The following is a 24,415-nucleotide window of genomic DNA, read 5'->3' on the forward strand; positions in this document are numbered from 1 at the left end:
AAACAAATGGGCTGCTGGTACAGTGCTCCCAAATATGAGCCTCTCCCGTATTCCAGCACACGCTTTATTTTTTTTTGCAGTACTGAGGATTGGACCCAGGGCCTCCTGCACGCAGGACAAGTACTGTGTCATTGGAGCCACCTCCCAAGCTGGGCTTCTGGGCTCCTGTGATCCTCCTGCCTCAGCCTCTAGAGTGCTAGACTGCGTGTGTACTACCATGTCCATCTGTTTCTGTGTGTGGTACTGAACTACTTTCCCAGCCCTTTTTATTCTGAGACAGGGTCTTGCTAAGTTGCTCAGACTGGGCTTGCATTTGCCATCCTCCTGCCTCAGCCTCCTGAGTGCTGGGGTTTCAGGCATGTGACAGAAGATCTGGGTAAGACCTAGGGTGCTATGATGCTGCTGGACCAGGAGGGCACCTTGAGCAGCAGATTTTCAGGTGGAATCGTCTGATGAATGGGAGGTACAGAGGTGCTGCATCACCGCCCAGCCCAGGTGTTGGTTCCTGGCTGAGTCCTGTGCTGGGGGTGGGGACAGTGGGCAGCCAGGCGCTGCGCTCTTACCCCTCTCCCTGCATCTGAACATGGGAGTCGGCACCCCGCCCCTTCCTCCTCCACACACAAGGCCATCCACTGACTGCCCAGCTGCCTGCAACACTGACTAAAACCTTTGGGGAAAGGGGAGGGGCGCACTGCCAAAGGATCACACAGCGGTGTACACAAAGCTTTTACGGTTTATTTTCCCTCAGGTTGGAGAGGCATCTTAACATGCATGCAGTTTAAAACAGGAACAGGGTCTCGAACTGTTCAGAGCAGACATTAGACAAGCACAGGGGGCTGAAAATTCCTATTTAAAAAATGGAACTTGCAGTGGGAAACTGAGAGGTCACACGTGCTGGGTGGTGGCTTCTCCTGCCCCCCAGAGCATGACCAGGAACTTTGTTCATGATGATCAGACCCCGTGCTTGGGGTGCTGAGCAGCATGGGCTCCCCAAAGGCTGCGGCAGGGCAAGGCCACGTCTAGAAGCTTCCTCCCCAGCCTCCCTCCGGCGTCTCAGCGCACCCTGTGGAGCTGGCTGAGTGGCTGAGTCTCCATTCCCCGTGAGGACACCCTTGCTGTGTGGCACATCTAGAGGACGGCTGGGCCACATCACTCTCGTGCAGACACTGGCAGACTGGGGGTGCTGTCCAGATGTTTCTCTTTGAGGACCCCCTCCCTCACTGCTGCCATGAAGAGGAGAAGTCTCAAGACTTAGGGGAGCCCCAAGTCAGGGGCCAGAGCTCTGAGGGTCCCTCTGGCCCCCACACTTGAGCAGCTCAAATGCAGGGGGTGCCGACATCCATCTCTTCTGAATCACTAAGAAGACAACTGGGGTGGGACTGGCTACTGAGAAAGGCCTGGGTCTTTGGTCACCTCCCTCGGGCAGGCCTGGCCGGCTGAGCCCAAGGCCTGTGTGGGCCTGGAGCACAGGGAGCGGTGGAGGAAAGGGTGAGGAGGAGGAGCTGCCTGTGGTGGGAACTGGAGTGCCACTCATGGTGCCGGCCACAGACCAGTAACCCTGAGCTAGACGAGGACAGCGCTGCCCCCGGAACTGCTGGCCGCCTGGCTGCCCGGGCCCCACCCCAGGGCACAGGAAGGAGCCTGTGTGGGGACGCAGAGACCAGTGGTTTATTAGTGGAACACAGGCCGGGCTATCCGCCAGGGGTCTGCAGACCGGAAAAGCTGTGACCGGATGCCCTGTCAGTGGCAAAGTGAGGGTACGGAGCGGAACCCGCTCATGCCCGCCTTGGCCTCAGTCCTCGGCCGTGCCCTGGCCCGGCACCCCTGTTCTGGAGAGCCTGAAGCATTCTGGGATGACCAGGAAGGGGTTGTAGGACTTGGAGAGAGGAGGGAGCCAGAAAGGTAGGGATTAGTTCTCTTTCAGACCACAAGCCAAACAGAACATGTTTATCATCAAAACAGAGAGAGAAAACTTGTGTAAATCAAGATAAATAGTTTTTAAACATCTGGATGCCAAAAGGAATTAGCGGGCCAGACCCAAGGTTTTGAAGATAGCACGAAGAATGACCTTTTAAAAAAAAATCTAAAATCCACCAAACCACAGCTCAAATGTCTCAACCTGATCAACAATACTGTCAGAAAAACAAAAAGAGCATTTGAAACAGAATGCTACCTCTCAAAATGTAAACAATATACAAAAAAAAAAATCCACAAAAACTCCATGTTAAACAAGTTAGATACCTGGCAGTCACGTAGCGGCAGGCACCTGACACCCGGGACACAGTATGGTCATGTGACTGGGGCCGGAGGCAGCAGGGCCTGGTGGGGAGCAGATCAATTTCACTCTTTTTTTTGGTGCCAGGGATTGAACTCGGGACCTTGCACTTGCCAGGCAGTCGGCAGAACCACTGAGCTAAATCCCTGGCTCCCAATTTCACTCTTGGTTATGAGGTGGGGAAACCGAGTCCAAACATTCTTCCTATGTGATTCTCTTCTCCATGGGCCGAGTGGTTCCAAGTGCTTCTGCAGTCGTCACTCAGAGCCACCTCTGTCCTCCCTGGAGCCAGGGCAGTGGTCTGGCCTTTGCCCATTCTGGGGAGGGCGGACGGGGTCCCCCTAGTCCTGCAGTCCAGCAAGGTCCTGGCCACCTATGGGCCAGGTGGGCAGGACACAGCTGCTGCAGCAGGCAGAGCGGGCCAGTTGGGGCCTGTCCCTTCCAGTGCTGACTGTACCCCTCTGGGTCACCCATCAGTGTCACCCCCTCTCGCGAGGCCCCGGTTCCAGTGTGGGGCTGGGGCAATGTCACTTCTCTGAGCAGACTGGCTACTCCAACTGCAGCAGGACAACAGGCTCTGTTCTGAGGGCCGGGGCTCCGAGGATGGGAACCCTGAAGGGACTCGCGATCCCACTCTTCCCTCCCAGGAAGCCACAGTCTGGGGCGAGGGGCTGGGTGGGGTCAGACCCCAAGTCAGACCTCGAGTGACTCAGAAGCGACCCCAGGCTTGGCCGCCACACCCAAGGCGAGGACTTGTTGCTGTAACTGTCCAGGTGAGAAACCTCGGACTCGGAAGCCTGGGGCCTGACGAGGTGTCTGCAAAGAGCACCCAGCGCTTGGAGCTCCGGCCACCGGGCAGGGCACCAAGGTCATGAGGAAGGGAAGGAGGTACACACAAAACCTCACTTGATGCGGTCAGTTTCTGGGGTTTGCCACAGGGGCAGCATTTAGACACCAGGGTCCCTCCAGCCGAAGGTGCTTTCCAGTCCTTAGAGCCGGTGGCAGATAGGCTCCATGGCGAGGACGTCCCAGCTCCAGGGCCCAGCGACCCTGAGTGTGAATGATGTTCATGGTGCTGAGACGCCCACCCCCCGGAAGTGCCTGCCCCTGGGGAGGACAGCCCTGGAGGAAGGTGGAGGAGTAAAGACTGAGCATTTCACCTGAATGCAGAGCGGGGCGGTAAAATGACCCACGGTACTCCGTAACATCAGAGCTAGTCTGGGTACAATGGATGGCAGCAGGGCCAAGGTGGCTGAGGGGCCTTGTGCTGGGCTGCTGGGTGACTGACAGAAGGGGAGAGGGCGGGCGGATGGGCTGGGGGCTGGCCCGGGTGATGACACAGATCATGATTAGGAGCAACCTGGAGCAGCCACACTTCAGAATCAAAACCCAGATAAACCCCCAAGTCACTCTAGCCCAAGGTGTCTTTAAAGGTGACAAGGTACGAAAATGGGCAAATTGAGGGTTAGCAGAAGGTAAGGGCCACTCGTGCACGTTGAGCACACGCTGCCCCTCCTCCCTGGCTAGAGCAGTGTCACAGGCTGCAGTGTTACCCCTCTGCCCCACCCTCCCTGCGCCCCAGACACCTGGCCCTCGCCCTCTCCCAGCCCCAACTCCATGCTCGCTCGGGCTCCCTCCGGCCAAAGTCTCAGGTAACTACGTCAGGATGTTGGACATGAACTCGTTGAAGCGTTTGGAATACTGCTCGGGGTTCACAGTCGAGATCTCGGCCCCCGCCTGCAAGACAGAGTCGGGGAAGGGTCAGCTCCGCCTCCTGGGGTGGGAGGCTCCACTGGGAGGAGCCTAGCTCTTGGGGGCCTCTTACTTGGTGCCAGCGCCACCAGGAAGGGGCTGGAGGGAGTCAGAACTTCCTGGCCCCACTCCCCTGACTCAGGCCCAGGCACTGAGGTGGAGGTGGAGGGTGGGAGGCGGCGAGGGCTCGGGTCTCTGGGGAGGACACCGCTCGGAGGACAGTGGCTTCACGCCCGTGGGGACGGAAACAGCTATTCCTGGCAGCTCAGCAAGAGGCACAATTTGCCCAGCAGCCCCATGGGACGGGAGCCGGAGGCAGGGCCTGGTGGGCCAAGAACCAGGAGAAAACAGGTTGTGTCCCGCCAGCTGGGGAGGAGGGGCAGGCAGCCCAGAGCAGCTGTGAAAGCCGCCGGCCCTGGCGTGGCGTGGGAGCCAGGCCCCGCGGGGACAGAGAGCTCACCCCGTGCTTCACCGTTTTGGCAGCATGTGCGGCTTTCTTCTTGGCATCGTACGGCGTGAGGATGTCAATGATGGCCATGAAATAAACCTCCTTCTTGGGGGCACCTGGCGGACGAGGGAGGCGGGCGGGAGGACGGCGGCAGGGAGAAGAGCAGAGCTGCGTGCCCCCGAGCCCCTCCACATCGGGCTCACGTCAGCCCTGTCACACTGGCGCCATGAGGGACCAGCACGTCACACCCGAGCTCTGCTCTTCCTCTCCCGGGGTACTTCGTACAGAACCCGGGGCCTTCACCCCAGCTCCGCCCCCCGCTCTCCTGCCTCAGCCTCCCAGAGAGCTCGGCTGACAGGAGTGCACCCCACCGTATCTAATCTTCACGGCTGTGCTGCGCCCAGGGCAGAGCCCGCCTCAGTGGGCACTGGGGTGGACCCGAGGGCCGAGGCAGCGGCTGGGGAGCGGGCAGCCGGGCCCGCGCAGGCGGCTACTTACTTTCGTGGCTCTTCATGGCGTAGACGTCAACCGAGGGGTCAAACTCCCCAGGCCCGAAGAAGCGGGGGCAGCCGAGCAGGTTGCCGGGGCTGTCGGGCGGCGTCCCGTAGGAGCAGAGCAGGCCGCCAGCACCGTCCTCGCACTCCTCGTCCTCCGCCCGCTCCTCCACCTCCACCTCCTCCTGCTCGGCGCGCTCCACGTCGTGGATGCCCACCAGCAGGCTGTAGTCCATAATCTTCAGCTGCGCCAGGAACTGGGGCGGGGTGGGGCGGGGCGGGTGGGAGAGGGTTAGGGGCAGCCCCTGCAGCAGGGCGGGGGAGGGCGCTGCGGGTGGGCGGGGCGAGGCGGGGTGGGGGGGGCAGAGCCCCGCCGGGCAGAGGCTGCAGGGCAGAGCGAGGAAGCTGAGGCCCGGGCGGGACCCAGCAAAGGGGACGGTGCCCTGTACTGCAGAAGAGGCGCAGAGGGCTTGAGACTGCGAGTCTAGGGCTGTCGGGAAGCAGCGAGTGGCGCACGCGGCATTGCCGGGAACGAGTCCAGCCACCAGTAGCCCCGTGCCAGGCTTCTGCCTAGCCACAGACAGACCTGCAGCACCAGGAAACTGGGCAGCACTGTGCTGGGGACCGAGGAGCCCGTGACAGCACCTAAGGGCTCTGCGCTTCCCGAACACTGCAAGCTCCTTGATGGGGTCCAGGACACCCGCCCCTGTCAGCTGCTGGGGACAACTACAGAGCAGCACGCAAGGGAAACAGAAGAATGGAGTGAACTGCCTGGAACTCACCAGACAGCCAGAGCAGAGAGAGGCAGGAAAGGGAGGAGAGAGACAAACTGAACATCCGAGATGAAGGAATGCAGGGGAGATCACAAAGGCTTCCTGGCCAAAGGAGTTTTGGACAAACATGCGGCTAGGCACGGGCACATGCCTCAAACCCCTGCTGCATGAGAAGCAGAGGCAGAGGGGTCCAAGTTCGAGCCCAGCCCAGAAAACCTAAACAAACCCTGGTTCAAATTCAAGTTTAAGAGGGTTTTGTGTGTGTGTGTGTGTGTGTGTGTGTGTGGCTGAGTGGTAGTGTCCAGGGTTCAATCTCCAGTACAGAAGGAAACAGAATTTGAATACATGGTCCACAGGTGAACCTTGAAGTCACCTGCCAAGAGCAATGAGGCCACCACAAAAGGAGGGCCAGTGCAGGAGTCCACTCGGGGACAGCGTAGGGAGCGCCAGCCAGAGGCTGGGGCGGGGAGCTTTTCCTCGGAGACCGTTTCGGACAAGGAGATGGAAAAGTTCCGAGATGGAGGTGGGTCATGGTTGTGTAACAGGGTGAACATATCAATGCCACCAAACTGTGCCCTTAAAGTGACAGGTATTATTGCACAGATAGTTCTTGACTTTCAACGGGGTAACATCCAGTAGACCCATCACAGGAGCAAAGACATCACTGCACTCCATACACAAGTGAACACAGCCCCGCACGGGGCCGGAACACGTGAGCAGCCCACAGGCGGACAGAGCCACCTGGCCAGAGCCCTCTCATCAGAAAGCGGTGAAGGGTCACGAAATCTCTCCACTACTGGACAATGCACACAGAGCACTGGCCGTGGGCACCAGGACCGCACGGCCAAGTGGATGCCCGGAGGCACTGGCCCAAGCAAAGATCACAATTTAAATGTGTTTCACTTTGTACCACTGTGAAGTTGAAAACTAAGCCAAACCATCACAAGTTGGGGCCTATCTATATTTATAGTAAAAAAATAGTGCCAGGGGAGTGGCGCTTGCCTGTAACCCTAGCTGTCTGAGAAGCTGAGGCAGGCAGGTCCCAAGCTCGAGGTCAGTCTGTGCAACTCAGCAAGACCTGGTCTCAGAATCTGAAAGTATACATCACCTCTCGGCCTTCTGACTGAGATCAGGTATAAAATCTAGAAGTATAAAACGTTATGTACAAGTACAAATTCCATATGATGAATGCTATCACTATGTGATTTTAAATTTTTATTTAAATTTAAATACTTAAAGTCAATAATTTAAAATTGATTTTTAATTTAAATTTAAATATTTATATTATATATATATAAAGGTCTGAGATGTAGCTCAGAGCAAAGGTCCTCGGTTCAATCTTCAGTACTACAAAAAAACGTAATTTAAAAAAGTTTGTAGGGTTTGGTTTTTAATGAGCAGGCTCCCGATTTATTAAAAGAGAAGGTTGGGGCCGGGATTTAGCTCAGTGGTTTCGTCACCTACTGCGAAAGCGGAAGGACCCGAGTTTGACCCCCGGTACAAAAAAAAAAAAAAAAGAATACCCTGTTGGAGTGGGGATTTAGCTCAGTGGTTTCACTGCCTGCCTCGCAAGCGCAAGGTCCCAAGTTCGATCCCCGGTACCAAAAAAAAAAAAAAAGAGAGAAGGTTGGGGATGGGATGTAGCTCAGTGGTAGCACAGTTGCCTACCACACACAAGGCCCTGGGTTCAAGCCCCAGCTCCAGACAGGCCAGAGCTGTGGGCCAGGTAGACGGCACGCTCAGAATCCAGCGCCGTCCTCCCGCAGGACCCTCTCCGTAGGGAGCTCCACTGCCCTGAGGCTGCTGGGAAGTGGGGACTCCGCCAGGGCCAGAGCCAGCCCGTAGGGGAGCCTAGCAGCTGGTGTCCTGACACCCTGCCAGTGATGGCGATGCCACCAGAGGGGAGCTGGGAGGTGTCAGAAGGGAGGGACACGGACGGAGTGGGGGAAGCGCTGCACACTGTTCACGGGCGTTGCCCTGGCAAGGACATGTGCTGCTCCTGCCACGGCCCGCTTGCCTCTGTGCTCTGGAAGGAGGTCTCGGAGGCACCGCTCTGGGTGCTGGGGCAGGGTGCGGTCGGGGTCAGCGAGTACCTCCACGTCCCGCTTCAGCTTTTCCAGGAAGTTCTTTTTACTCTCCTCTCCCACGTGCAGCTTTTGCCCCTCGTTGAGGAAGTCGTTGTCTTTGAATGTGGGCAAGTCCTTGGCCTGGGACAAAGTCAGCAGCATTAGGCAGCAAGCTGAGCCCCTGGCCCGCTGCGGGCTGCGGCCAAGGGGAGCGAGAGGAGGGGCAGCCCTGGAGGGAACCATGCGCCCAGGTGCTGGGCGCGCAGGGACAGCAAATCTGTGGCCTGTGTGGGACACAGGACTGGGCAAGGGCCCTTTCCCGCCAAGCTCCCACAACCAGGGCTCAGGTAGCCGCCAGCCTATGGCGCTGGACTGGGACGTGGGACCTGTCTGGCCCGGCAGGGTAGGAAGAAGCCAGCAAGGGCAGGGTAAGGGCGGAGACCCAGGCCTGGGCCAATGGTGACAGGCTGCGTGTCTGGGAGCCGGGCCAGGGGTTCCCCAGGGGGAGGGACAGGAAGCCACAGATGTTTCTGACCCGAGCGACCTTCCCCATGCTCCATGCCAGCATACCTTCTCCTTGTCACTTGCTTCTCTGGCGACAGTAGAGCCCTGCAAGGACAAGAGCCATCAGGAGATGTCGTTGTAGGTGAGCAGAGTGGGGGCCGGTAGTGTGGAGGAGCGGGGCAGCGACCTGTCCACCACCCTGCCACGGCCACTCACAGCACTGACTGCCCAAGGGACACGGCCAGTGCTTGGCGAACAGAAAGTGCCAGATGGAGACCTGTGGTCTCTGCCATTGACCAGGAACTGTCCCTTTTTTTGCTTTTTGAGACGCCCAGGCTGGCTTTGAACCCCTGGCAGTCCTCCTGCCTCAGCCTCCCGAGTGCTGGGACTGCAGGTATGGCCCAGCACGCCCAGCTTGGACAGGGATGTGCCAGGAAGCAGCGGCTACACTACCATCACTCACTCCCAACAATGACAATGGTGCTACGTGGTGCAGGCAGAGACACTAACACTCGGAAGCAGGACTGACCAGCCCTCAGAAGGCAGGGAGGGGCCCAATGGGGCAGAGCCAGGAGGGCACAGGTGCTGCAAGGACACAAAGCAAACCATGCCTCTGAGTGGAGGGAGGGGACAGCAGCAGTGTGAGGTACCCTGGCCCAGTGCGTCCCGTCTGTGCTGTCACTCCACAGACCCGGCCAGAAGCCAGGGTGCGTGTGTCCGCAGGGCCCGTCCCCGCCCCACTGCCCAACCCACAGCCAGTCGAAGAGCATGGCCTGTCACCTAGGTAAGGGACACTCAGGGCTGCAATAACCTCTCCTCACCACCACCTGGACTTCAAACGACCTTCGGTCCCCACGACCTCGGCGTGTGGACCCCAGAGCCACCGTGGAGCTGGGAAGCGGAGCTTTACCTTGAGGTCGTACTTGCGGTGGACAGTGAGCCGGTGGCTGAACACGTTCCTGGTGACCACCATGTAGGTCTCCACGCCGTCCACGGTCAGGCGGTACATGCCCAGGAACTGCGGCAAGAGGGTGCTGCCGTGACACTCCACAATGAACTGGAAGGGAGGGCGGAGGGGAGGGCTGCGGACCTCCAAGCACCGGGCCAGGGCCGTTCGCGCCAGTGGGTGCCCCAGCGGGTCTGTGGAGCAGCCGGGTCCTGGGCCCACGCGTGCAGTCCCTGGGATCCACACGGCACACGCAGTCCCCTCCCACCTACTCAGGAGGAAGCCACGCCCCAGGCCTCTGTGGGACCCAGGGCCAGAAGCTCCTGTCACCACTGCTCAGGTGGCCCCGCTATCTCCTCTGCTCCAGTGGAAGCAGATGGGGGGGAGGCATGGCAGCTGGGACCCCACCGCGTCCCCCCCGTCACCCTGGGAGCCCGCCATACCTGGTGGTACTTCTTCAGGATGTTGTGCATCTCGGCCACGTCCTCACTGGAGACGGTCTTGATGACGAAGCGCCGGTCGTAGGTGGTGAGGAAACGCGTGCCACACCGGCCCTGACTGTCACTGTTGATGGGGGCGCTGCGTGTCACCGAGTTCTGAGGGACCAAAGGAAAGCAGCGCGGGCTGCACCAAAGCCACCGCCAGCCAGGACTCCGACTCCAGGGAGCCCAACGCTCCCCTTCCCTGTTGCTCCTAAGCCCCGCCCCAATCCCAGACAGCACCAAGTGGGGTCCTGACCCTGCCTCTGTTCCTACCCCAGAGAGCACCCACAAACCATGGCAGCCTGAGCTGTGGGCAGCTGGGCTCCAGCCCTGGCCTCACAGCCTGGGGGCATCCTGACCCTGGGAGCGGCCACTCGTCTGCCCTCTGAGTCGCCATCTGCGCCACAAGGGGGCGGAGTGAACGCCCCATCGCCTGAGTGACACAGACCACGCCCCAGAAAGGGCAAGCGGACAGCATCCCACGGTCCGGTCCGTCCTGCCGGGCGCTGGAAAAGCCTCCCAAAGCAGGAGGTGGCCCCTCATCTCCACCCACCATGCCCTGCACCCTGCTGTCCCTGCCTCTCCTCAAGCAGGCAGCGAAGGGGCAAGTGGACCAGGGCAGGTATCACCGAGCAGACCTCTGGGAGACCCCAGCGGGCCCCAAACCCGACTACACCACATCACAAGGATCGGCTCACAGAAATGTCCAGCCTTTTCCTCATCTCTCACTGATTTAATATGGGGTCTCACTGTTGCCTAGGCTGGTCTACTGGCCTTGAACTTGAGATCCTCCTGCCTCAGCTTCCTGCGTGCTGGGATCACAGGCACGCAGCACTGCACGCAGCCTAGCGTTCCCTTTACCGTCACCTAACACCTCCTCCAACTCTGTGAAGGACAGCGCAACCTTCACGGGGCAGCTAAGTCTGAAGGACTGAGGGGCGCCGGGTGTCCCTTGGCAAAGGAACAAGATTAGAGGAGCACCTTCAAAAAGGGTGTCCTTGGTGAGGAGAGGCCGAGTGGCTGCCGAGGTCCCCCTCTCCCTGCCTGTCCCTCCTTGCGCCCCCCAGGCTCCAGCACCATTTTCAGAACTCTGAGTCACCTCCCACCTCCTCCCGGAGCAGCAGCCTCCATGCCTCATTTCCGGCTTGGGCGCAGTCAGGTCCCAAGATGCAGAAACTGAGGCTGTGGCAGCAAGGGGCCAGGCAGGCGCCCCACCATGTCGGCTTGGGACAACAGCTCCGGGCCAGGCCGCTCAGCTGGGGAGTGGCCCTCAGAGGGGCTGCAGGGACCTCCCCTGCCAGTGCCACAGCAGAGGCCCTGGCGCCCGACCCCACCCCCGTCAGGGTCCCTACGTCCCATGCAGCCCCCTCTGCGGGCCCAAGTCAGCTGTGCTCTTGCTGGCTCAGCTCCGCCACCCTTGCCCGGCCTGGTAAGGGGATTCTTGCCTCCCGATGCTCCGGTGGTTTCAATGCCAAGGCCACCCCTGCAGGGGCACTGCCCTGCCATGCCTGCACTCCCATCAGCGGGGTGGGGACAGGTTCAGGAGCGACACTCATACCTGGTGAAGAGCTACACTGCCCTGAAGTCTTCCTCCACTACTCTGTCTCATTTGCTTTAAGGGGGCTCATCTCGCTGGCACCCACGTTCTCAATTAAGTCAAACTATGAAGGAGAGTTCTTCGGCCTAGACTGGGGGCGCGACTGGATATAGCAGTGGCCTGGCCATCCCTCCTCCCAAGGTGCCGCCCTGGGACAGGGACCAGGCCTGGGGCTGACGTGCTAGGGCAGGGAGGTGCAGTGCAAGGACAGCGACACCTTCTCCTCTACCTGTCCTGTGGCTTCCTGAGCCCCCCGCGCGCCCCTCTAGCCCTGCCAGACAGTGACGCCCATACCTGGTAGTCCTGGTCATCGATGCCAAAGCGCTCTCGGAGGTTGCGGAACACCATGGGGCAGTACTCCTTGAACTTGAAGCGGCTGGGGAGGTTCTCCCTGGGGAGGAGCAGAGCCTAGGCTGGGTGCCTGCCCCTTGGCTCGGCTCCCCTGTGAGCCATCTGCTCTTTTCTGGACTTTCTTTTTTGCTGTGCTGAGGATGACCCCTGGGCCTGTGCATGCTAGGCCAGTTCTGTACCACTGAGTAACATCCTCAGGGAAATGGCCCAAGGCAGCCCTGAGTTTGGGATCCTTCTGCTTCAGCGTCCAGGGTAGCTGGGAGTAGCAGGGATTACTGGTGTGAGCCACCATGCCCAGCCCTGGATCCCTGCCTGCCCTCCTGCCCTGGTCCAGAGCTGTCTCACCTTCCTTAGAAGGCCACTTAACACATGGCAGCTACAGAGACAGAGGGTTTTTAGAACAAGATGCTACTATTGTGGATGGCAGAGACCACTAAGCTATGTTCTCAGGTTTTTTATTTGTTGGCATATTTTGTTTTTGTTGTTGTGAAACAGGGTCTCCCATGCAGCCCAGGCTGGCCTGGAACTCGAAGCAATCCTCCTGCCCTGGCTAGGATTACAGGTGTTCCTACCACGGCTGACTACTAAGATACGTTCTGAAAGTGAGCTTTCCCTCCAGGCAGGTAGAGAGGGGCTGGAGACTGCAGGAGTGTGGGGAGGCCAAGGGGACGTGCACAGGGAGCAGAGTGGGCGACAAAAGCTCCCGGGCCACCCAGAGTGTGGGCAAATGGCTGCAGGAGTCTCCAGCAACAGGCAACCAACAGCTAAGACACCTCCAGTGCAAGAAGCCCCAGGGACAGAGATGGGGACAGTGACTTCCGGTGGCGCACCTGAGCGCCAAGCTCAACCCACTGCTCCAATGCAGGCCTGGGAGCGAAGGGCCAGGCTGCATCCCAAGCCAGGAACACCTGGCTGTCACAGCCAAGCGACAGACCCCAAGGGACACTGCAGGGCAGCCAATCAAGGAGGCCACAACAAGACAGTGTGGGGACAGGAACAGCATACATGCTCTCCCGGCCGTCTGTCAGCCCTGTACACCGGGCGTCGCAGCTCCACCTGACACGCTGGCCGGCCCACTCCTGAGCCCACGGAGCCACTTACTTATTGAAGAGGTGATTGTCCACCTTGATCTTGCTGTAGGCTTTGAAGTCATCTGGCATGAGCATGACAGGGACAGGGACATTGCTCAGCTCATTGATCTGCAAAGCGAGGGGATGGGGAGGTTACTGGCCAGGACTCCATGCTACACACAGAAGTGCCGGCCGTTCTCGGATTCCCGTTCCCTTCCTAGCTGGTCCTGGTTGGCAGTGAGTCCCCCGATCTCCTTGGCCCCTAAGGGGCAGCTCCCCCACAAAGCCCTCCAGGACTGCAGACAGTAAGCACCCTCCTCCCGGAAGCCCCTTGCTGGCTGGACCTCGGCTCCCACTACCGAATCACCATCTTTCCTGGCAAGGCTCCAGTGACCTGTGGGCTCTGCAGCACTCAGCGCAGTGGGCGCACGTGGCCGCCACTCAGTAAATATCTGTCCAACGCAGTCCCAGAGGGATCAGTGACTCAGCGTCCTCCAACCTGGGTGCCCTTTGTTAATTAAAGTCTTTGAAGATCTTTGTGCGAAGGGTGGGTCCTGCAGAAATCAGCTCAAGGCTGGGAAAACCTGCTGGCTGGTGCGGCTGAGTAACTGGCGCCTCCCAAATAAAGGAGCACACTAAGGCCGACTGGAAGAGGCAGACACCAGTCCCAGCTCACTGGGTCCTCGCTGACAGGGGACACGGGGCAGGGCCTCATCTCTGCCACAACCTTCCCTGCGTCTCATTCCCTCCATGGAGCTGGCTTCCCGTGGAAGCAAAGCTGCCAGGGTGGATGCTGCCCTCCCCATCCCATTTAGCCAATTAAGGGTCTAATTAGCCACAGCTGTCCTCTCCAGCACTGTGGAGTCACTGACATTTGACCCTCAGCCCCGGCCTGGAGGCCACTAATGCATGCAGGCATCAGAGGAGAGTCTGGTCCCGACTTAATGCATGGGGCAGGGGCAGAGCCGGCATCTCCCAGATACTCTGCTTACAAACCCTGTTATCTAATGAGGGCTCAGGTGGCAGAGAGAAACAACCTGCAGCCATTAGGACTCCTCCAGGAGCACGAATGGGGGAAATGGCATTTAATTTGCTGTCCCTTTTATGTCCCAACCCTTTTTATTTTAGAAATGTCAGGATGGAGGAAGTCCACGTTAATGCGCTAACAAAGGGACCACAGCACGCAGAGCCGGGGAAGGCCTGGCCTGGGGCACTCAGGGACCAGGAAGGCAGAGCAAGGCACGCGTGTGGAGGGGGCAGTGGGACAGAGATGCGACAGACTGCTGCCAAAGGCTGATTGGGGGCACACAGAGTGCAGCCTTCGGGGCCCCAGCTCTACACGAGTCGAGAACAGGCCGCCTGCGAGGGCTGGGGTAAGGGGTAGACAGAAATGTTCTGTGTTGTCTGGGGTGATGGTTACGTGGGTAACACTGTTGTCCACCTGTGAACTGAAACTCGTCCATGCATGTGCGCGTCAGTATTTTGTGGTACAGGGAGTGACCCCAGAGCCTTTGCACTGAGCTGTATCTCTAGCCCTCATTTTTTTGTTGTTTTTTTTGGTACCAGGGATCGAACCCAGGACCTGCACTTTGGAGGCAGGAGGCAGCACCACTTAGCTAAATCCCTGGCCCTCCAGCCCTCTTTTTAACGTTCTGTATTTTGAGATGGTCTCGCTAAGGTGCTAAGACTAGACTCAAACTTTCAGTCCTGCTCAGCCTCCCAGAGTTCTAGATCACAAGTGTGCACCCCACGCCTAGCAAAATGTGTGTGTTTTACTGCATGTGAATCGTCCTCGACTTTCAGCACACCAGTCTGTGATTTCTCCACTGGCCAATCCCTCCCCACGGCCACGAGGAGAGCCAGCCAGGGAACCAAGGGACTGTGCTGTCAAATCTGTGCCTGCAGAAGAAACCACTCCGCTGCGCTGTCGCTGCCAGCAGAAACAATGGGTGCTGGCGATCCCACTTCCTTTCTCCTGGCATCTCGAGCCCGGCTCTGAGTTAAAGGGGAAGCAAGACAACAGGGTTGGGGCTCTTTTCCTAGCTCATCCTTTGTACTACAAAGAACACAGCCCTGGCTCTGAGAGCAGCACACAGTGACCAAACTGTTAACACACCTGCTACACATCCACTCAGGCTTAGTCTGGGACCCAAAGTCAGTGCCAAAGCCACAGCCTGATCCTGGGACAACTAGAAAAAAATAAAAATACCCTCTCGGGAGGCCGCCTAAGGGGAGCTACTAAGGAAGGCTCTGTTCATCAATGTTGTTGTTGTACTTTTAGTGCAACAGTTTAAAGGACTGTACACTGGTCAGCTTTTAGCTCACTTCACTTTATACCCTTTTCTTTCCTCTTCAGTAACGGGGATTGAACCCATGGCCTTATTCTACTGCTGAGCCACATGCCCAGCCCTTTTTTTTTTTGGTACTGGGGATTGAACTCGGGTCCTTGAGCTTGCACAGCAGGCAGCAAAACCACTGAGCTAAATCTCCGGCTCTCCAGCCCTTTTTAAAATTTTGAGACTGGGTCTCCCTACAGTACCCAGGCTGGGCTCTAACTTTCGATCCTCCTGCCTCAGTCTCCAAAGTAGGTGGGATCATAGGCGTGCGCCACTGTGCCCAGCCTGTCTTTATTACTGACTACACAACCCAGTAACAGCAAACTTTTAATTCAGACAGTATAGAATAATCCATAAAATGAACAATCCTCTCTCAACCCCACCAACTCACCCTTTGTGTCCACTATAAGTGACTTACTCTAGAGCTCAGCTATAGTTTTAGTCTATTTTTTTAGCTATGCTAAATTTTTTATCCCCAGAAGAGCCGGATTCAATTTCAGCTGAACAGTATTTACTGCAATGGGTACTAGATGCCTCGCTGTGTCGGGGTGTGCAGAGGGCGCTGGGGGGTGTTGTGCACATGAAAGAAGCAGATGACACAAGCCCACAGCGTCTCAATTCCACGTCACGTCAAGGCGGTGCTCGGACAGTGAGACCGGCAGAGGTGCACAGGCTCGGGGCGGACTCACTCATGGCCACACCACAGAGGCCTCTCTTGGCCCCGCCAAGAGCACCTGCCCTGGGAGAGTCTGGGCAGGATCGCCCTACACTCCTGCTCCAGGACCTCCTGCTCCTCTGAAACCCCAGGGGAAAGTCTGAACTCCTTCACCTGGTAGCCAACACCTCTCCTGATCTGGCTTAGCCTTGGACAGCTTCCCCTCAATTTATGATCCACTGACACTGGCCCAGGAGGTGGAGACAAGGCCTCCATTTGGTTTGGAGAACAGATAATGAGATGAGTGCTACAACTGCTTTATGTATAAGGGGAAATGAAAAGCAGATTAAGAAATGCTTGGTTCAGCTGGGTGTGGTGGTGCACACCTGTAGTCCCAGCACTCAGGCGGCTGAGACAGGAGGATCACAAGTTCGAGGCCAGCCTGGGCTACACAGTGAGTTCAAAGCCAGCCTGAACTACATAGCAAGAGCCTATCTCAAAATTTAAGAAAAAAAAAAAAGAGAGAGAGAGAGAAATGCTTGATTCTAGCCAAGCATGGTGGCTCATGCCTGTATGCCCAGCCTGAGGGAGGCTGAGGCAGGAGGATTAAAAGTTCAAATCCCACCTGGGCAATTCAGAGACTGTTAGTCTCGAAGTAAAAATAAATAAATAAAAAGGGCTGGAGATGAGTACTGCAAAGACAAATGTTAAGAGGGGCGGTAGCCCGGGATTTAGCTCAGTGGTGCTCCCGCCTGCCTCAAAATCACAAGGTCCTGAGTTTGATCCCCGATACCAAAAAAAAAAGGGGGTTGGGGGAGAAATGAGTGATTCTGGCTGGGTACAGTGTCTACCTAGCATTCACAAGGTCTTGGATTCTATCCTCAAAACAACTACAAAAAAACCTAACAAGAAACGACAGATTGGGCCGGGGATTTAGTGCAGTGGTTCCGCCACCTGCCTTGAAAGCACAAGATCCTGAGTTCAATCCCCAGTACCAGAAAACAAAAAAACCCAACAGATTCTGCTGCGGAGTGGGAATGCTGGGGCTGCTGCTAGAAGCAGCTAGAAAGGCATTTCAGCAAGGCTGAAGATGGTAGCTCTCCGAGGATCGCAAGGGTGGGGAAGCCGGGCCAGGGCAGCCAGACCAAGCCTCCGGTGGTGAAATCTCGGGCACACGGGGCCACAGCTGCGGAGGTCAGAAGTCATAGGCGTGGGAGGTACGGCAGGAGAGGGACAGGTGACCAGCCCAGTGCGCTGCTCAGGTTAGCAAGCCAGCAGGCGCCCCGATGTCCCAACGCCTGAGGCAGGGGCTTTCTGCCACCGCCTATCACACACATGCAGCTCGTGATCTGCTCAGTGCCAGGGTTCCTGGGGCTCAGCGGTCACAGAAGGCATCACTAATGCGACTGTGCCCAAGCACTTCAGAAAAGCCAGCCGCAGAGCATGTGCGGGGCTGCAACCCAGGCCCACCTGTCTCTGGCCAAAGCCCAGGCTCTTGTGCTGTGCTGCCTAAGGTAGTATTTTCCATTCCTTGCCTCTATTCTGATAGTGCCTCATCCAATAACAGCAAGGAAAGCGTTATACTTTCTTTACAGGAAGTCAAAATTAAGCTCAGGAAGAAACAAAATCAAAGTTAAACAAAAACAACAAAGAACTGCCCTGAAGCATACTATTTATTTATTTGCTTATTTATTTATGCCAGTACTGGCAATGGAGCCCAAACAACCACTCACTTCTGGTTGACACCCCACTTCCCAAAGCACATTATTAATCAGAGGCAGAGCCCAGGTCTCCACTTGGGTTTGTCCATTCCGCAGCGACTGGCCCTGACTGTGCAGCAACAGGAAGCCTCTCGGGTGTAAGTCCAGTAGTCCACAGGCAGATGGGTGATGTGGAAAGGTAATTCTGGGGTGAGAAGCAATTAAGGACTAGAACAGGGAACAAAGCTTCCAGGCTGTTTGCAGGGCCATTAGGATAGGCGCTAGTGGGAGAGACCACAGTGGTAGGAACAAAGGGACCAGCCGTCCTCCATCCGTGGGACTGAATGACAGGTGTGCCTGCCTCCCCAGGCCAAATCACCAGTCCTCCCTGCATCTCAGCATTCTGAACATCGGGTCACAGGGCTATCTTGGGGGGACGTGTCTGGTTCCCCTCGGCTGAGTCCCTAGAAGGGGATGGGGATGATCTGGCACATTTTCATGTCCTTCACACATGGCTGCCACCCAGTAGCTGTTCCAAGAGCGCTGGATGGAAGGATAGACGGACAGAAAAAAGGAGGGAGTTGGGAACCAGGGACACCAAGCCCTGGGACACAGTGAAAAGTGGAAAGCGACCCCAAGGCTGCTGTGACTGCAGCCAGGGGCCCTGGTGTGGAAGGCTAGAAGGCAGGCTAGGGTTCCCTCCTGAGGCTGTGCCCCAAATGCAGGGAGAGGTCACCGTACTGAAGCACAGGGCCCCGCTCTCCCTCTCCCAAGCACAGCAGCTCGGAAGATGCCGCATCTCGCCTCACCTAGGTGGTTTCCGCATTGGCCACACTTTTAGCCCAGGAGCGTCAGCATCCACAGGAGGGGGCTGAACAAGGTCAGGAGCAGTCGGGGCTGTGCAGTCCCACTGGACGCACACATCCGCCACTCACTGACCTGGTGAACTTCTCCCTCACAAACCCCCACTTTGAGTGACCTCCCAGGCCTCATGGCCTGGGCCGGCCCTGCAGGCTTCCCAGTGTCCAGGCTCTGAGGAAGCTCATCTGCTGCCCCCACAATACCAAGGTTCCTGGGAAGGGAGGGTTTCTCACCCCAGGCTCTGTTCTCCCTGCCCAGAACCTCAGGTCTCCTCCTATTCACCTCTGGGTTTTTCTCCTCCTCTGGCTTGAGCCACCTGCCACCCGCCCCCCACCCCTGAGCAAGGAGGGAAGGTGGAAGAAGAAGAAATCGCCCTAAGGCCTGTTTGGAGCAGGAAGCCTACAGCAAGAGAACAAGGTGGCAAAGAAGGCTGTGGATCTGCACCAGGCAAAGGAAGTGTGGGAACGGGGATTTAGCTCAGTGGTTCCAGCACCTGCCGCGCAAGCGCAAGGTCATGAGTTCAATCCCTGGTACCAAAAAAAAAAAAAATTGGGGCCGGGGATTTAGCTCAGTGGTTTCGCCCCCTGCTGCGCAATCACAAGGACCGAGTTCGATCCCCGGTACAGAAAAAAAAAAAAAAAAAAAAGGAAGTGTGGAAAGAACGGGGTGAGAGCCGGAAAGGAACCAAGTGGACAGAAGAACAAATCCGTGCCACACACCAGACAGAGATGGACGCAAAGGGGACCACAGGTCTAGGTGTCAGAGTGAAAACAACATGTGCACAGCACTGGCCACAAGAGGCAAGATGCAAACGCAACCTTAACCACTGACAAACAGATGAAGAAAATGTGGAAAATACATGCAGTGGAATCCTAGCCAGTCTTCAAAATGGAAACTGCAATACACAGTAATACTTCGGTTCACAAGCACTTTGTTTGCAAACAATTCAGTTCACAAGCAAAAGCACTGGCAACATTTTGCTTCTATTTGCAAACCGCATCAGGTGACCAACATGACCACAGCCATCTTCCCCACACAAACACAAACACAGCCACCTTCCCTCAAACTGTAAAACAAATTAAGTTCATAAACCAAGGCACAGTGTACAATAGTACTGTCGGCTAGGTGGTGCACGCCTGTGATCCCAGCACTCTGGAGGCTGAGGCAGGAGGACCGCTGCAAGTTTGAGGCCAGCCTAGGTTACACAGTGAGTTTAAGGCCTGCCTGGACTACACCAGCAAGACCCTGAGGACCTAATCCTAAATTACGTAGGCCAGTCACAGAAGAACAAATACTGGACCTTCTCCTTAACCAAGTGTTTAAAATAATCAAATTCATGGAAACAAAGAGTGGAAAGATTGTTGCCAGGGGGTGGGTGGAAACACCAGTGGGGGAGTTAGTCAGTGGACATAAAATTTCCATCAAGCAGGATGAATAAGATACAGAGACCTGCTGTGCAGCGCTGCACCTGTACGGGGTAGTTCTTGGGGGAAGGGATCAAGGTCAACTTTTTTCATCTTATTTTTGCTATGCCGGGGACCAACTGCAGGACCTTGTGTTCCAAGCTGCACCCCCAGCTAGGATGGTGGTGTTGGTTATGCTCCCCCAGGTGGCCTCCAAATCCTGGGTTGGCCTAGTCCTCGAACCTCCGCATCCCAAGGAATGGGGACCCCAGCCAAACACCTCCATGCCCACTTTAAGATTAAACAAAACAAAACAAGATTAAAAACAACAATAACAACAAACTCTGTAAAACCCTTAGAAGAAAATATAGGAGTAAATCTTTAAAATTTGAGTTAAATAAAGCCTATGACACCAAAAACACAAACAACAAAAAAAAACAGACACTGTATTTTTTCCAGAATAAACACTTAAGCTTCAAAAGATACGGAAAAGAAAATGAAGGGCCGGGGATTTAGCTCAGTGGTTTTGCTGCCTGCTACACAAGCGCAAGGACCCGAGTTCGATCCCCGGTACCAAAAAAAAAAAAGAAAATGAAAAGACAGCCCAATGAAGGGGATAAAATATATGTAAATTACCTATCTGATGATGGATTTCTATCAAGGATATACAAAGAACACAAAACTCAATAAAAGACGACTGCTCAATTTTAAAATGGACACCAAACATCGTTTATATTTAACACACTTGCCAAAGCTACCATGCCCCGGAAGGCCCTGCGTGTCCCTGGTTGTCAAAGAGATGCTGTTACGCCGTGTCTAGGCGACCCCCAAACCCTCCTGCGTACGGTCTCAGGTGGGGCTTTTCCAGGGCTGGCCAATTCACAGCCCAGTGCTAGGCCCGGGGGGACTGTGAGTGCTGCCCGCCCTAAGTAGTCTGGATAAGATAAAAGGGGCAGAAGGATGCCCCAAAGGTCCCTTGTTGCTTTTGCTACTGTGTGGGCACCAGGAACTGTTTCCCCTCTGTGACGCCCCTCCCTTGGCCCCTGTTGCTTCCACATCTTCAGCTCCCAGGAACTGTTGCCCCTCTGCCAGGCCACCCTGCCTCGGAGCCAGCCAGTAACAGACTGAAACCTCTATAAACTGTGAGCTAAATAAACCTTTTCCCCTTTAATTTTAGACATCGAGTATTTTGTCTCAGGAACAAGAAAAGTAACTGTGACAGATGCAAATGGCAATGACAGCCAGATGCGGCTCCGACCAGGAGACCCAAGCTCAGATCCAGGATGTGGGCCCATAAGTGCCATCCACACTGCTGGGAGAACGGACCACGAGCAGCCCCCCGGCAGACAGGCTGGCATTTTCCCATGGGACAGAGCTGCCGCCAAGGGTTACTGTCCAGTCCCCTTGCCAAGGCCACACTCGTGGCTCATTCCCAAAATCGCCATGAGCATCAGATGAGGTCCCCCTTCCTGGTCTGAGTCCCTTCCAGGGCATCTTGCCCTTAATCCCACACCTTCTGAACTGTTTTCTCCACTGCAACACAGTGTTGTGTCCTCCACAACAGATCAGTCTTCTGCTGCCTCCTTTCCTGCCTCTCTACCAGAGTCCAGGGCCGAAGTTCTTGCCCGTAAGCGGGGCTCCTGTGACTATGCTGGGGCCATGGCCTCTCTTTCCACCCAGAAGTGGAGAATGACTGGTTTTTGCACTAGATAAAGACACACTAGGCTGGGTGTGATGGTGCCCACCACAATCCCAGCACTCCGGAGGCTGAGGCAGGAGGATCACTGGGAGTTCGAGACTGCCCTGGACTACATAGCGAGACTTGGTCTTAACAAAACAAAACAAAACAAAACAAAACAAAACAAAGACGTACTCATCTTTCTTGCTGCTGCCCTGTTAGCTACAGGTCACATACACCAAGATGCTTAGAGGGACAGGAGATTAAAGGGTCAAAAGAGAACAGGTATCTAAAACCGGAGCTGGTGAAAGGGGGTGACAGCTGGCTGTGGAAGGAAGCGGGGCTCCATGCAAAGGCTGGCAGGGCCCCAGAAAGCACTGAGGCCTAGAGACTGCACCCTTCTGGGCCTAGTCTGCTGCTGCAGCTCCCAGCTGAGGTCCAAATGAAGCAGTAAACCCGGGATGAGCTTAGCTCCAAAGCTCGCCTGCCCAGGGTGTGGCACGCTGTGTGCCCAGAAGCAGCCAGGGCCACGGGTCCTGAGAAACACGTCCTGAGAAACACAGCCACTTCCCATCCCACCCCACAGGTGCTGGAGCCCTGAGTGGGTCCCACATCTGCACAGGAAAGCCCAGCACCACACGCCCAGAACAAGGCTCAGGTTCTCGGCCAGACCCCAGCTCCCGAGCACCCTGGGGCACAGCTGGGAGGGAAAAGGAACAGGTGGCAAACCCAAGACCTGCCCCACCAGCCTCCAGCACAGCCCTGGGGGCTGGACAACGAACGCTTGGTCCCGTGGGTGAAAGTGGGACCCCAGCTCCTTCTGGGTGGCCAGAACATTCCTCTCTCTCGGCTTCCACCAGATCACAAGACAGGACGCTTTCTAGCGAGCAGCAGGATGTAGAACAAAATCAAGGACCGACTTTGAGAAATGGACACAGGGTTCATATTTTGATGACCCAGTTTCCCTAGAAATACTGTCAGATGACCCTGGAGGCTGCAAGAGGCAGGAGGAACAAGCGCTGCTGGATTGCTGACCCGAAGGCGCTCCTAGAGGCCCACTCCATACACCAGGTACTCCCTACCCTTTGGGACCCTCATTAACCCCAGTGGTGACACGGAAAACTGTGACCTCCCCAAGACCAAGGGACACACAGAAACCTCATGTACATGGTGCTCTGCTGTGCTAGGTGTGAGATCTGGAACCCTGGCCAGGTGACAGCTCATCAGTCCACACCACAAGCTCCCCAGCTCCTCTACCGGAGTGAAGTGAAGTCCGCTGGCCCTGGGCTCCTTAGTTCACCCTTCAGTCTTATGAGCAAACAATCTCAAGTGCTCAGAAGAGCCAGCGAGCTGGGTGCAGTGGTGCACGCCTGTCATCCCAGCACTTAGGAGGCTGATGCTGAGGCAGGAGGACTGCCACGAGTTTGAGGCCAGCCTGGGCTACATGCAAGACTCTGTCTCAAAAACAAACAGAAGAGCCAAGAAGCCTTCATTTTCCTCATTCCAAACTTCCAGCTGCAGAAGTTGGTGCTTCTCATTCCCATGGAGCGACTCATAAATAGAATATCACAGGCGAGGAGAGAATGGCTGCAAGAGGCAGAAAACAGACCCTAAACACATGGCACAAAAACACGGTCTCCAGCTTCAAACACAGTTCTACCTGCAACTTCCTGGCAGAGGCTGCTGGACAGTCTCAAAGCGCTCAGGACCCTCAGGACGGCCAATCTAGGACAATTACCACCGCGATCACACCCTCGGCACCACACAGCCCAGGAGGGTCAATGTCCCAAGAACAGGAAGGTCACATTATTCCCACCGAGAACCCTCCCACAGGTACACTCTCTTCCTCACCCAGCAGTCTCATCCCTGAGAGCCCGAGCCTCTCTGGGTGCTGTATCTCGTTCAAGAAGAAAACAAAAAGAAACCCAGAGAGGATTCCCCCCGGGAGGGGGAAGGAAGCCTGGAGAATGGGAACTTAGCACAGCCACGCCAAATGGCCACAAACAGAGGGATATCCAGGCGGGCCAGTGCCCCTGGCTGTCATCAGGACAATAATCTGGCAGCTGGCTGGCAGGAACTAGAGTAACGCACATGGAACAGCAGGGGCAGAAGCGATCCGGCTCCCAGGCCTTCCCTCCGCGGCAGACTGCGCGAGGCGAGAGCAGACAGCCGGGCAGGAGGAAGGAGGCGGCGGCGCATCGGGGGACACCAGGCCTCAAGTGGCGCGGGGTGCACCCGGCCGGACGCGTGCAAGGGTGGGCGGGCGTGCAGGCAGCTGGGCGGGGGCGCAGGGCGCGGGTCGGGGCGCAGGGGGCGTGGGGCGCGCGGGGGTGCTGGTTACCGTGTGGTTCACCCCCCACATCAGCACGCTGAGGATCGGCTCGCTGGCACGGAATAGCTTCACTTTCTGGCACACGAAATGCTTCTTCTTGGTCTTGGTCTTGCTGGCGCTGAGCGGCGCCACCGCCACCGCCGTGGTGCTGGTGCAGTTGGACGACATGCCCGGGGCGGCGGCGGCGGCGGCGGCGGCGAGAGGGGGCGGCGGCGACAGCGCCCAAGCCAGCGGGCCCAGGCCTCCCCGGACCGATCCCACCCGCGGCCTCACCGCGCCATGGTTGCGCCCGTCCCGTTACCTCCCCCCACCCTGCACGGTGGTTCCGTCCGCCTGCGCCCCGCCCCCCAGCCAGCCCCGCCCCGCCCCGTGCTCCCCGCCCGCCGGCCCGGACCTCCGCCGCCCGGGTGGTACGGCCCGCCCGCCTCGCACGCGCGCCTGACAGGAGCCGGAGCGGCTTCCCCACGCCTCAGAGGGCCGGGCCTCCGCGGGGAGACCAGGGAGGGCCGGGAAGGCTCGCGTGTGCGGCGGCGCGGGCGCCCGACCCGGCCCCCCGAGCCCAGATTCAGCGCTTTCCCTCAAGCTGAGGTGCCAAGATGGCGGCGGCGCCGCAGCTCTGGGAGGGGGAGGAGGGTGGGATGTACCATCCCCACCCCGGGGGAGAGCGAGGGGGCACAGCGAGGAGGAAAGGA

General features: G+C 57.2%; 1 protein-coding gene across 2 annotated transcripts; it reads right to left on the reverse strand.

Annotated features, from left to right (window-relative positions):
* Window positions 1-715: 715 nt before the first annotated feature.
* Window positions 716-24,051, reverse strand: Pip4k2b (phosphatidylinositol-5-phosphate 4-kinase type 2 beta). Of its 2 annotated transcripts, none has more exons than XM_021239907.2 (10): window positions 23,733-24,051; window positions 12,790-12,887; window positions 11,632-11,728; window positions 9,702-9,854; window positions 9,223-9,330; window positions 8,379-8,417; window positions 7,836-7,949; window positions 4,974-5,226; window positions 4,488-4,591; window positions 716-4,012 (listed from the first exon to the last, which is right to left on the reverse strand). In XM_021239907.2, exons 1-10 carry the CDS (start codon window positions 23,889-23,891, stop codon window positions 3,932-3,934), a joined length of 1,206 nt encoding a protein of 401 aa, XP_021095566.1. In that variant the 5' UTR covers window positions 23,892-24,051; the 3' UTR covers window positions 716-3,931. The 2 variants fall into 2 exon arrangements, with proteins under 2 accessions (XP_021095566.1, XP_004859590.1); XM_004859533.4 differs by having other exon boundaries at window positions 9,223-9,369; window positions 23,733-24,047.
* Between the last annotated feature and the right edge of the window lie 364 nt (window positions 24,052-24,415).

Source organism: Heterocephalus glaber, unplaced genomic scaffold (genome assembly GCF_053883595.1).
Source record: "Heterocephalus glaber isolate CG9 unplaced genomic scaffold, H.glaber_assembly_v1.0 deba00001773, whole genome shotgun sequence".
Lineage (NCBI taxonomy): Eukaryota > Metazoa > Chordata > Mammalia > Rodentia > Bathyergidae > Heterocephalus > Heterocephalus glaber.

What these genes read in the sequence shown, in the direction of transcription:
- Pip4k2b (XM_004859533.4), bottom strand. Translation starts at nt 23,891, where the DNA reads ATGTCGTCCAACTGCACCAGCACCACGGCGGTGGCGGTGGCGCCGCTC. An exon ending in TCGATGACCAGGACTACCAG is followed by an intron (nt 9,855 to 11,631) that starts GTATGGGCGTCA and finishes TTGGTCCCTCAG; the next exon opens with AACTCGGTGACACGCAGCGC. An exon ending in TCCTGAAGAAGTACCACCAG is followed by an intron (nt 9,370 to 9,701) that starts GTATGGCGGGCT and finishes CCTCCCTTCCAG; the next exon opens with TTCATTGTGGAGTGTCACGG.